This window comes from Panthera pardus, unplaced genomic scaffold (genome assembly GCF_024362965.1).
Source record: "Panthera pardus isolate Hobbes unplaced genomic scaffold, ASM2436296v1 HiC_scaffold_12, whole genome shotgun sequence".
NCBI lineage: Eukaryota > Metazoa > Chordata > Mammalia > Carnivora > Felidae > Panthera > Panthera pardus.
Window position 1 is genome coordinate 27,082,167 of NW_026526677.1, and position 14,095 is coordinate 27,096,261.

At 43.1% G+C, this 14,095-nt stretch overlaps 1 protein-coding gene across 1 annotated transcript in view; it reads right to left on the reverse strand.

The window, feature by feature from the left end:
• Nucleotides 1-7,231: 7,231 nt before the first annotated feature.
• CAT (catalase) overlaps nt 7,232-14,095 on the reverse strand; it is a 36,607-nt gene continuing 29,743 nt past the window's right edge. The window contains exons 11-13 of the mRNA XM_019470069.2: nt 10,162-10,269; nt 8,366-8,449; nt 7,232-8,049 (exon numbers count right to left, since the gene is read on the reverse strand). Coding sequence (XP_019325614.1) covers nt 7,984-8,049; nt 8,366-8,449; nt 10,162-10,269 — 258 coding nt within the window. The 3' untranslated portion in view covers nt 7,232-7,983. The remainder of the gene's footprint in view (nt 8,050-8,365; nt 8,450-10,161; nt 10,270-14,095) is intronic.

Here is a 14,095-nt window from a genome sequence, read left to right on the forward strand (position 1 = left end):
CGTTTGGATTCAGAGTTGTTGTCATCTGCGTGGGGACAGCGGCAGCAGCTCTTAAGAAATTCCCTTTTTTTTTCTTACCCAAGGGGGAGGAGGGGGTGATCTTTCGCAGTACCTCGATGAAACATGACTTCCCGAATCAAGAGTTGCAGACACACAATAGCCCACGCTATTGGTGCTGCTCGGAGGAAAGGATCCAGTTCTGCCACTGGAGACTCGTCCGGTGCTCCCGTTCGAAAGGCTCAGAAGTTTTCACATTTTTAACCGTGGCAGCTCACAAAGGAAAAGCAGTTAGTATAGTGGGAGGGGGTGAGACGTGGGTGAGACAAACATACTGTAGATTTTAAGTCGTTCGCGTCAAACACCATAGAAAAGTTTCTTAATTAATAAAGGAGCTAATGCATCAAGCTGGGACGTGACTGGATTTAGCATGGGTTAATAGTAAGTTTCTGAACCAGAGCATCTCTTGCGCCGCTCAGCAAAACTCCCATGGCCATCTTTCTAGAGCAACACACTTAAAATTAGGCACGTTATTTACTCCTGCTGAGTTTATTCCCCCTCTTCTCCTCCTGGCGGGGGGCAGCCAAGTTAATCAACAGATATTGTACTGATTTCCAAATCACCGCTGTTTCTGATTCCAGCCGTCAGTGCCACAAAATTGTAACTGGTTGATTCCGTCAGTGGCCAAGGCGTTAAACCTTTATAGACCCGGCAGTGCCCTGACCACTCTGTAATGGCCGATTAAATTTATAAGCCTCTTTTGTTTTGTCTTCCTGGCATGTACTCAAGCTCTAAAACACATTTCCTTGACAAAAGTAGCGAGAGTGAATTTATACCAGTAAATGTTCACAGGTTTGAGTCTGCACTGACATCTTCTCATTACTCACGGGGCAAGGGGGGGGGCAGGGGGAGCCATTAGTGACCTACAATGAGGTGGCCTGCCCCGAGGACTGCTACTCCACCCGAGCAGGGATTTCCATGTGACAAGGCACTGAAACAGGATACAGGCTGAGGACCTCCGTGCGTAGAGTTTAACTTCAAAAGCAACGTGTTTTAAAAAATGTGAATTACTGTAAAATAATCTATTTTTGGATTCACGTGTTTTCCAGGTGGATATAGTTTGTAAACAATGTGAATAAAATATTTAACGTGTTAAAGTGTCTCTGTGTCGTTAAATTCCACAAGGCAGACTCAGCAAAGCATTAGCGACCTGGGAAACCTTTGACGACACTTCCGTTTCTTAGCGTTTTGGACGTGTAAAGAGCCCCAGAAGATGCAAGAAATATGTGCAGTAACCCTACCCACCACCTCTACATCCTAAGGCAGAGGTTCCCCTAACAAAATGGAATACATAGGTGAGTGGGACCTACGGATACGTTTCTGTTTGGTATCCACGTGCGGGCATGCACACACACACACACACACACACACTTTTTTTTTTTTTGCTCGTTTTGAGGTTTGGTTTTGTCTCTCACTCTGAATTAGTTACCTTATCTAAAAATCAGGGGATTGACTGAAAAATCCAGATTTCCAGCTTCTTTTAAAAACTCAGATCCGGCCACACTAGTTTTCTCCATGCTTTGTGGCAATAATTTCCTGGGGCTAAGTAGAAACTGCCCCCTTTGGGCAGAGCATCTGGTCACCACTTCATACCTCCTTCCGGACATTCAGCTATGTTCTCGCCCTATTGTGGCGTTTGTTTCCATGCACCCAGAATGCTTGTACGTTTTGAACTTGGGACCTCCGTCTTGGCCATCTGAAGAGGTAAGTGCCATGGCAGTGGATGGATCAAAGCCCACAGTCCCACTGAAAGAAGAGATTGTCCAGAAAATTGGAAATTTGCTGACGGGAGAGAACTGGGAACTTTCCAGCAGAGAGTTTGGCAGAAGCAGAACCAAGAAGTTGAGGCGGGGGGAGATGGCGGGGACTGAGGTGGGGGTCAGAGCGGGATGGGGGAGTGGGGGGGGAGGAGTAACACGCTACCTAAGAGATGCTGCCCAGCCCTGGAGGGGGGGCTTCGAGCAATTCACAGAACAAAAGAATTTATCCCTCTGCCACTCAAGAAGTTTTCCCTTTACAAAATCATTAAACCAGCATCCTCTTGGCATTAGTTTCCTAGAGCTGCCCGTGACAAATGACCACATTTGGTGGCTTACAACAGGAGGGATGTATTGTCTCCCAGTTCTGGAGGCTGGAAGTCTGAAATCAAGGTGTTGGCTGAGCCATGCCCCCTCCCTAGACTCTAGGAAAGAATGCTTCCTTTCCTCATTCTGCTTCTGGTGGCTCCAGGCCTCCTTGGCTTAGGGCTCTAAGATTCCAACCTCTGCCTCCACCTGCAAGTGGCCTGCCCCTCCTTCTCCCCTTTGGTCTCTTAGAAGAATACTCATCTCTGGATTCAGGAACCATCTGGATAATCCAGGATGATATCTTGAGACACTTAACTTAATGACATCTGCAAAAACTCCTTTCAAATAAGGTCACCTTCGCAGCTTCCGGAGGTTGGGACACGGGCTATCCTTCTAGAGGACTTAATTCAACCCACTATACTCTTTAAAATGTGAACTTTACGGGGTGCCTGGGTGGCTCAGTCGGTTGAGCGTCTGACTTCGGCTCAGGTCATGATCTCACGGTTCATGGGTTCGAGCCCCGCATCTGGTTCTGTGCTGACTGCTTGCTCAGAGCCTGGAGCCTGCTTCAGATTCTGTCTCCTTCTCTCTCTGCCCCTCCCTTGCTCACGCTTTGTCTCACTCTATCTCTCAAAAAAAAAAAAATGTAAAAAAAAAAAATTTAAATGTGAGCTTTACTTGAACATAGAGCTCCGTGACACAAGTCACTAAAGAACGGAAAATGTGAAAAGCTGCTTAAAATACCACACTGCCAGCAAACGATACTAGAGCAAAAAAACAAAACCAAAACCAAACAAACAAAAAACCCTAAAAATGACAATGCAAAATTCAAAGAGTCAAATGAGGGAAAAGTGGTTGCTTTATTAAAAAAAAAAAAAAAGATCACAGTAGAGCTTTAGATAGAAAACTTTCAGTATATTCGTGACTGTTGAAAATTGTCCAAAATCTAAAAGTATACAGAACTTTTTGAGTTCACCTCTCCTAACCTTTCACGTTGTTAAAAGCTCTGATGAGGACTTTCAAGCCTTCAATTTGTCTCAGCAGCTCATTGAAAGTGGAATTTGGCCATCTGCTTTGTGGTGCCATGAACTAAGAGGCCAAGAAGTGGCCACAGAGCCTCACCGCCTTTCTCTCAGAAACGCACGTGCTAAGGTCTTAAAGCTCATTTCCTTCGTAGATAAATTGGAGCGATGCTCATGTACCAGGGAAATACAAGATGAATGTGTTTTTACATCAAAATTCTGACACTGGATTTCACAAGAACAAGGAGTTCCCTCCCAGAGCTTAAAAGCCCCGACCAAGTACTCCTCTCAGGAGAACAAATCATCGATTTTAAAATACCGGGAGTTGATCTTCAGGCAGCGGTGTGCCAGAGCTGAAGGGAAAATGCCCTTTAAGGTGAGGATGTGAGAACTGAAGAGGACGCGTCCGCACAAAAGCAGGCACACAAACGATCACGGCAGCATCACTCAGAGTAGCCGACAAGTGGAGGCGCCCACATGTCTGTCAACTGACGAACGGGTAAATAAAACACAGCACATCCGTACAGTGGCATATTATTTGGCAATAAAAGGAAATGAAGCACGGTACACGCTGCAACATGTAAGAACCTTGAAAACACGATGCTGAGGGAAAGAAGCCAGTCACAAAGACCGTGTGTTGTAGGCCTCCATTTAAATGAAACGTGTGGAACAGGCCCGTCTCTACACAGCAGGTAGACTGGTGATGGCCAAGGGTTGGGGCAAGGTTCAGTTGGGGGCAGGGTGAGTGATTGGGTTTTGCGGGGGGGAGGGGGGGGGGAAGCACAAAAATGTCCTAAAATCAATTATGATGACTATACAACTCTGTATATATACTACAAGCCACTGAATTGTATACTTTAATTGCCTGAATCTTACGGTATGTAAATTATGTCTCAAAAAGCTGTTATCTTTTTAAAAAAAAATTTTTTTAACCTTTATTTTTGAGACAGAGAGAGACAGAGCATGAACGGGGGAGGGTCAGAGAGAGGGAGACACAGAATCTGAAACAGGCTCCAGGCTCTGAGCTGTCAGCACAGAGCCGACACCGGGCTCGAACTCACAGACTGCGAGATCATGACCTGAGCCGAAGTCGGCCGCTTAACCGACTGAACCACCCAGGCGCCCCTATTATCTTTTTTTAAAAAGTTCCAATGATCCACTGTGTCAAACACTGCTAAGAGACCACGTGGGAGAAGGAAGGAGGATGGACCATGGGATTTTGTTTTTCATTGTGGTAAAATACGTAAACACAAAATTTAATAAGTTAATCATGGTACGTGCCCAAGTCAGTGGCATTAAATATATTCACAGCATTGTGCAACCATCGCCAGCATCCATCTCCAGAACTTTTTCCTGTTCCCAAACTGAAACTCTATGACCATTAAACACTAACGTCCCCCTTCCCCAGCCCTGGGAACCACCATTCCACTCTAGGTCTAGAGGGTCTGACTCCTCTAGGGACCTCATGTAAGTGGAATGATACCATATTTGTCCCGTAGCTGGCTTATTTCTCTTGCATCATGCCTTCAGAGGTCATCCATGCTGCAGCATGTGTTGGAATTTCCTTCCTTTTTAAGCCTGGCACATATTCCATTGTCTGGATATACCAACTTATGTTTATTCATTCATCCATCAATGGAAACTTGGGTTCTACCCATCTTTTGGACATTGTGAATAATGCTGCTATGAGCACAGGGTGTACACACAGCTCTTCAAGTCAGTGCTTTCACTTCTTTGGGGCATATACCCAGAAGTGGCATCGCTGAATGGGACCACTGGATTTTAGCAGCATGGAAGCCACTGGTGACCCTGGCAAGGGCAGCCTGATTGGAGTAGGTTCAAGGGAGGACAGAAGACAGAGGGGATAGCAAGGAAAGGCAATTCTTTTAAGACGTTTTTTCCATAAAGGAGAACTGTCGACTGAAGGGGGCAATAACAGGAGAGCCCTCCGAGGGCAAGAGACGATTTGACTTAGAGCAGCAGGTTTTCATACTCACAGGGGTGATGGACGAGAGCACAGGGAGAACCCAGAGTAGGAGGGAGGGCATGTGGTCAGTGCACATGAGGGGTCTGGCCTTCAGTAGGAGCAGAGCTCACCTCTGTCAATAGAAAGGAAAGGGGAGCATGTGGATGTCGATGCTGGCAGTTTGGAAGATTCCGGTGGGGGAAAAACTAAGGAAGTTATTCTATCCTTGGTGAAACAAGGAGCTGAGAGGCAGAGGGAAAGGAAGAACCAAGTGGGAGAGTTTAGTGAGGAGGGAAAGACAGATTTCCAGGCAGTGCTGAAGGCCCACCTGAGGTTTGGGGTCAAATTTTAAAAAGTCCAGCCAACAGGGCTGTGTTTTGCTCCAGTCACGGTCATTTCCAGTGCAGGAACTGAGTCACTGAGAGGTGTCCCTTACCGAAGCTGGGTTCTGGAATAATTATGATTTAGAACTACATAAAATTTAAACAGAGTAAGAAGGGAAGTGAGGACATGAAGAGGGTGATGATCATTGAGAACTGACTGAATGTTCTAGTAGTGCTGAGGAACTTACTGGGGGGGCGGAGTCTATGGTAAATTAATGTTCAGATACAGTCACACACACGCGCGCACACACTCCACTTCCAGGGGTGGAGTACAATTCCTCACTCTTGGACTTTGGGCTTAGCCATGTGACTTGCTTTGGCCAATGAAATATCAGTGGGCATGGCACAAACAAAGGCTTCAAAACCCTTGTGCAATTGGGATTCTACTCGTGCAATCTCAATTTCCAGAGAAAGGAAAAAGAGGTTTCCTTTTCTTGCATTCTTACACTTCTGCCATCACTATGGCCTAGCCATCACCATGCATCCCAGAAGGCTGAGAGACATGTGACACAGAGTCACATCGCCAAGCTGCCCCAGCTGAGCCCAGCCTAGATCAGCCAATCCCTAGCTGACTTGGACACGTAGGTGATATCTGACTTAAGTCACTGAATTTTAAAGTGGTTTGTTACAATGCAAAATCTGACCAAGACACAGTCCTAGGGGGCTGAACTGGAAAGCTGTGGTGGTCAAAGTCAAATATTTTGAATAACCACCATACAACCCTAGGGAGGTAAGAACAATTATTGATTCCACTTCGAGATGAGGAAACTAGTGCTCAGAGAGGTAAAGCAACTTACTCAAATATCCACAGGTGGATAACACACCATGTCTCACTAATTTTAGTCACCTTATGAATTTGGCTCAGAAACTCTGAGGATGTCTCTTAATGTCACTTAAAAGGAATACAACTAGGTATTGCTTCCCAGGAAGGAAAACCTAACTGGGGAAGTTAACCTCATCAATATTTATCTTTGAAAATTACAGTAAGACGTCTCCAGAGCAAAACTGGAGACACTTCCAGGTGTCAGATTTTTATATACAGGAAACACGTTAAATGCACGTGATTTTAACTACTGACTTATTTCTAGATGACAGAATAAACCAAAACGGGAAATTATCTCAAAAACTCCATCTCTGTGTTTATAACCAATATTCAAATCAACTCCTTCCCCACTGTCAAATTATATTAATTTGTATGACTTTATCTTATATCATAAAGATACATATATTTATCTTTTATGTACTGTAGAAAGACAACTGTAGTGAGGTCACCATATTGAAAGTATTCACCACTGGGTACATATGGATAATCTTACTTTCTACGTTGACAAATGTAATAGTTTCAAAAACACACACAGGAAGAATTTAGGGAGTAGGATTTGGCAGGGGGTGGGGGTGGGGGGTTAAAGAAGTTTGAACCTGAAGATTGAAAAGATCTCAGGGAGTTCCTGCGAGCAGAGTGCAAACTGGTTTTCAAGATAAGAGATGAAGGGAATAAGGGTTTTCAAAGAAAACAGGTTTTCACCGAGTACTTCAAAGCACTCTACTTGATTTTCGGTATGACAGGCAAAGACGAGTCAAAGAAAAAAAGAAAGAAAAGATAAGGAAGTGAGCTAATGGACAAGAGATCTCGGCAATTTTCAAATTTGAGGAAATTTGCTATTTTCCCTATAGAAAAAAAAAGTCCTGGTCCCCAGTGTCTCAGAAGGCTACTGGTTTAAACAAATAACAATAGCATCCTTGTGACATTGGTTTATTTTCAATTTTAAGGGTAAGCATCTGATAACACATGATACTCGGATTCAGAGTCCAAATTCCAGAAAGAGCCTAAAGAAATCAAATACCATTCTTCTATTCTTATGTACAGATTATTTTATTGTAAAAATGTAACAATTACAAATCAGTCTGTCGTAAAATCAATGCTATATTAGCATAAGTGTAATCCCAAGTTTAAAAAAGCTGAGCAGTTCCAAGCAGGAATAAGCATTAAGCTATGATGTCACTGAAGTTACTATCAAAAAACATCAATGCATTAAATGTGTTTTTTCTATAGGGAACTGAGAAAAATTAAAATTTCTGAGCAGATTATCTTTTCTTCTTATATAATCACAGACATATTTTTATTTAATAAGGCCATGAGATGATATGTAAACATACTAACTTCAGCAAGATTTTTTTTTTATCAAATAAAATCATCTTTCTGTTAGAAACTTTCATTCCAGTCATCTTAAGTGAATAATCCAAATGTCAAAGCAAATACATTTTCTTTAATATGACCGGTTAAGCCCTAACCCTCACTTCCTTCTAGGGGAACAGCCTTAAAAGCCATTGCTGCATTACTTGCTATAGAAACCTGGATTATCATTTTAAAGGCATGAGCTTGCCTTTGCACACCTAGCACAGGAGAAGGCTCTATCCAGCGAAGAGTGGACACCGTGCTCTGCTTCACAGGTGGAGAGCAACCTGGGGCCGGACCAGGGCGCCGACTCTCACAGATTCGCTTTCTCCCTGGCAGCCAAGTGAGACCCATGCTGCATCCAGGTGTGAATGGCTTTCTGTTTGAAAAGAACAAGACCAGCAGGTTAATTAACTCCCTCAGCAGCAACATGGTTTTCGTCTTTGCTTTAATGTGTGCTCACACTAAAATAATAACAATTGGGAATTCGTTTATCTAAACTGCCTTATATCGTCCAGAGCTAAAATGAAGAGTATGGGCTTTGCAAGTGAGTTCTTTACGTGGCAAATGAGGGTCCGGACAGCTTCAGAAATCTAATAGTTGGCCCTGAGAAGAATCACTGTAAAAGGAAACCAAACTACGCCTCGTCTAATCCAGGATACCCTTCCTCTACCTCCAGGCTGCACTGGGCTCACCTTAGGTTTCTCAGCATTGTATTTGTCCAAAAGAGCCTGGATGCGGGCCCCATAGTCAGAATGGACATCACTGAAGTTCTTGACCTGAAACCAAATGAAAATGATGTAAATGTTACCCGAGCCCCTAACAGGCCAGACCCCAGTGTCCGGTTCACAGTGTTTACTCGTTGGGAAGGAAGGAAGTGTAGAACCACACAGGGTCTGTCGACACGGGGTAAGATTGGGACGGGGTCTGGGGAAAACCTTGGCCCATACTGGCTGAGCAACCTCGGATAAGTCATTCCTCTGAGCTTCAGTGTCCACTCCCCATAAAATGAGTGAGATAATTAAGCCTACCTCACAGAACATTATAAGAAAAACACATACGAGGTGAGCTGCGCTAACGACATGTGATGAACTGACCTCAGAGTGGCTCAAGTCACGGTGATTCGTGTACAGAAATGGGCCCAGACGCTACCTGAATTTTAAGTGACGTGCACAAAGACACTGGCACCTGCTGGACAACTCCACATACTTCAAGCAGGAATTCCTCACCGGGGGCTGATCCGGAGCAGACAGCAGGAGGTGGGGCACCGGGAACCCACATGAAGCCTCCCGGCTTCGGCGCATGTGAGATAAGAACGCCAAGGGTCCGAGCCCAGTTCTGCTACTTCTACACATCTCACTCGTTCTCATCAGTAAGAGGAGCTAAAACCCGTACCCCCTTATCTCACAGAGCAACTGTCCAGTTCTCTGCTGCAGGCGGCAATAATTAAATAGTGCCTCAAGAATTTAAAGGGTTATTTTTCATACACTCACTTGTGAAAGACAGTTAAAGACACAGAACTTTGCCTACAGAGAAAGTGCCCAGCCTGCTGGTCCCTGTCTCCAGGCCTTTGAACACATCCCAGAGAGCTGCCGGCCAGCTGCTCCTTTGAACAGAAAAGCAGCAACCACGAGACGAGGAAACTGGGGTTGCCTAAATTTACGTGAAGCTTAGCCCTGCGGCTGGCCAGAAAACTGCCAAGTGAGAAGGCTCTGTGTAGCACAGTGAACTGCCATCAGAAATACCACAGTACCTCCGCTCAGAAGTTCAGCCTGAGTTTTGGAAGCAGCTCAGTTTTCCCCAGAGAGCATGGAAGTTTCTAGTTGCTTCTGAAGGAGGGTCAAGTGTCATGACACCCAGAAAGGCTTCACGATATAAAGTTGCAATCTGTTATCTCTCACCTTCTTTTTTTTTTAATTTTTTAAGTTTATTTTTTTATTTTGAGAGAGAGAGAGAGTGTGCACATGTGCACGAGTGGGGGAGGGGCAAAAAGACGGAGGGAGAGAGTTCCAAGCAGGCTTCACACCATCAGTGCAGAGCCCGATGCAGGGCTCGAACTCACAAAATAGGAGATTGTGACCTGAGCCGAGATCAAGAGTCAGACACTCAACCAACTGCACCACCCTATATTTCTTATCTTCTAAAGTCTAAGAAAAATTGTGGCAGGACCCACATTTTTATATAGGACAGTACTCTCTTGAACAGAATTTGGCTGCAGTCAATAAAGAGCATAGGAGAGAATTCACCCGAACTCAACTAAATTATTATATGCCGGACAAGGAGCTAATGGATCAATGGATACACCATACTCACTGCAGATAAAACACAGAGAAAAGGATCAGAGGTTGGCTGGGGATTAGTATTGATGTTTTTTTTAAGTCCAATTAGCTCAAGTACAATAAAAATGACACTTCCTTTTAAGGGTTCTTTCACACAGCTGCACTCTCTTCGGCCAGCAGATGTCACCGTCGGCTTACAAAGCGTGACTCACCGCTTTCTTCTGGATGAAAAGCTGTGCATCTTTCAGATGGCCAGCAATGTTCTCACACAGGCGTTTCCTCTCCTCTTCATTCAGTACCTTCATATAGAAGGTCCGCACCTGCTCAGTGAAAATGCACAGTGCAGAGAATCAAATAACCAGTTTATCATGAACAAAACTCACCCGATGGGCCCCTTTTGAAATGAAAAAGTAAGACTTCTTATTGGCATAAGAATGAAAACGATTTTAGAATTTAAGGATAATTTAAAGTTCTAGTTAAAATTGTCATTTGTGCGGAGTTCATCACTTTTTTTTTGTTTTATTTTAAGCAAAACAGAAAGAATTCAGTTGATCAGAGCCCACAACTGCTTCTTCATAACGTCCTTCTTCGTCAGTGTTTGTAAATCTCTTATGAACAGAAAACCATACAGTCTACAATTAAGAATCCCACCACACCTTAACACTGCCAAGTCCAAAGTGTGCAAGCTGTCATCACATAGAAATTCAGCACAATACAACCTTTGTTCAATTCACCCAGAACCACAGAGGAAAAAAACTCTAATTCATTAATATATATCCTTAGTTTTTCAGAAGCCAAGCTTTCTTGGAGAAGACACAGGGTGCCTGGGTGGCTCAGTCAGTTGAGCGCCCGACTCTTGATTTCAGCTCAGGTTGTGATCTCAGGGTCATGGGATCGAGCCCTGCATTGGGCTCCACACTGAGTGTGTAGCCTGCTTAGGACTCTCTCTCTCCCTCTCTCTCTGCCCCTCCCTGCACTCCCACTCTCTAAAATAAATAAAATGAAAAAAAAAATTTTTTTATGAAGATACATGTTAGTAATGATATTTTGTTTATATTATTGAGCTCACCTCTAAAATTAATATCAATAGATTAAAATGGAAAATTGGAGCTTAGTATTGGTATAGGAGCCCTAATGGACTTTGTTCATTTCTGAAATCAACCATTTCAAGGTAATAGCTATGATTTTATTCTACTATTTCATTCATTCAATCAACTGATACTTATTTACTGAGTACCTATAATGTACCAGGCACTGTTCTATGCACTTTATATTAATGTTTATAAAGTTAAAAAAATCCCATTATCCAAAATATCAAATTCATAAAATGTCAAAATGTTCATAGCTTTTCTAAATATGTTATCAAATATCAAGCCATAAAAACATTGTTTAAAAATCTGAGCAAAGTTTACGTTTGACACCAAAGTTTAAAAATCTGACTTTTGATAAGAAGACAATCCAATCACAGTACTGCATTATGGGGATTTTCTCAGATCTCTCCCTCAATTCACTAATTCTCTCTTTAGCTATATCTAACATATTGCTTAATCATCCACTGAGTCCCCATATCCATTAAATTCTTATTTGAAAAATTGTACTTTTTGATTCTAAAAATATCTATTTGGATCTTTCTTAAATCTATTTGTTTTTGTTTCCTCACATCCTATTCTTATCTTGTAAGTCATATTCCTTTCTGTATCTCCTTGAATACTGTATACATGCTTATTTTAAAGCCCTTTTAGATTATTCTATAATGTACAGGATTTTTCCATCTATTGCATGCGCAATTTCTCAGGGCGATGGATTTCCCTATACGTACTGTAATTTTTCCCTGTGACTCATGTCCAACAGGAGTTTTCTGCACAATCAATTGTATCCAAGTTATGAAGGTGTCTTGTGATATTTTCACCATCTCTGCAGAAGCCTAGCAGGGTTCACTGACCCACTGTCTCTCACTTCAGGGCTTCTTTATGGTTCTAAGTGGAACAAGAATACAGAGACCTCACCTAGAGGAGAGGAGCAGAAGAGTGGGACCCCCAGTTTCTCAGGAAATCTAGGGCCCACATGCCACAAGCTGCAGCCTCAGTCTGGTGGATAGTTTGTTCCTGGCAGTTCCTGGCTCTCACCATGTCAAGAGCCCAATTCTAGCTCTCTGCAACACAAGGAGCCTGAAGCCTATACTCCTACCCCCTTAAGTCATAAATAGGGTCTGGTTACACACCGTAATATATATACCTTCAATGTTCACACACTGTTGTTATTCCTAGAGATTTAATTTTGTCAGCTCAACCACTTTTTAAAAAAATTTTTAAATCTAGCATGTCTATGTGTGATGAGTAGAAGTAAGGCATCCTGTGTCCCATCAATCACCATCAAACTGAAAGGAATCTGGTCCTGCAATTTCAGTAGTGTGCTGGAGCCCGCTTGCTCATGAGGGCATACTGTCATCTTTTTACAAGTTTTGTGACCTGTTCACCATAGCTGTTATTAAAAATTCAATTACATAAACTTACATTATAAACTTTATTTATAAAATAAATTATATTACAACAAAGATAATAAACTCCTGGTTTCCTGGGTGGCTCGGTTGGCTGAGTGTCCAACTTCGGCTCAGGTCATGATCCCACGGTTCATGGGTTCAAGCCCCGCACTGGGCTCTGTGCTGACAGCTCAGAGCTGGGAGCCTGCTTCCAATTCTGTGTCTCCCTCTCTCTCTGCTCCTCCCCTCCTTGCACTCTGTCTCTCTCTCTCTCTTTCTCTCAAAAATAAACATTAAAAAAAATTTTAAAAAAAATAATAAACTCCCAAAATGTATGATTTCCCAATTAATACATGTAACCTATGCTCCTGAGGTTATTTGTGTCTGCTGTATCTCTACAGTGGAAATACTGAACATCATATCCCTATGCCACAGATTCAGTGACACCATGTTGCTAGCTTAAAATCAGCTCCAGGGAATATCTTCATCAAGAAAATTGACAAGCACTATAATCCAGGGTTTCCCCTGCCCGCCCTGCACACAACTGCTAATATTTATCAACACACCACTGAATAAAAGCCATACAAAAAACTTGTTTGCCTAGGATCTGGCTGGTCTAGCTCCAAGTTTTTTAAAAAGTACACGTGCAAACAGTGATGAACAGCACCCCTATCTCATCATGCGGACATGACGACTGCAATGTAAATAGTATGTAACCCTTACCATCTAAGCCTGGCTTCAGCATTCACACCACTCAGGTCAAAGGCAGGCTGGGACTTGGAAGTCAAACTGAAGAAGTCTCCAGGGTGCTGTGATCTGCATGTTCTTACACCTGGCTCGCAACCACCATCTACAGTTGCTCACTATAGGTGGCACGGACCCCACACATGGGACGGCTGTTCTAATTTATTAGCCAGATAAGGATTCTGAACAGCTTTATCAGCTCCAACACTTTAACCACAGACCTTTGACCAAATTCCCTTTAAACATTTTTTTAAACATTTTTTTTAATGTTTATTCATCTTTGAGAGAGAAAGAGACACATAGCATGAGCAGGGGAGGGGCAGAGGGAGAGAGAGACACAGAATCCAAAGCCGGCTCCAGGCTATGAGCTGTCAGCACAGAGCTCAACATGGGGCTCAAACTCGTGAACCACGAGATCATAACCTGAGCCAAAATCGGACGCTTAACCAACTGAGCCACCCAGGTGCCCCCAGAAAACTGGTATTTTTACTAGTCTATACAAAGTGAGAGAATGATTTTTTTCTTTAGTAAGCTTATTAATTGAAGTATAATAGGCCTATAGTAGAGGGCACCAACCATAAGTGTGAGGTTCAATATTTGTAAGTGAACACACTATGTAACTACCACCCAGATCATTCACACTCAGAAATCTGCCCACTGTAGTCCCTTTTCCCAGTCACTTTCTTTCCCCTCCAACTGCCTCCCTAAAGGCAGTTCTTTTGACTGCTAATATTTTATTTATATATTTTGAATTTTTTAATGTTTATTTTTGAGAGAGAAAGAGAGACCGAGTGCAAGCAGGAGAGGGGCAGAGAGAAAGGGAGACAGAATGTGAAGCAGGCTTCAGGCTCCGAGCTGTTAATACAGAGCTTGACAGTGTTTGAACCCACGAACTGTGAGATCATGACCTGAGCCAAAGTCAG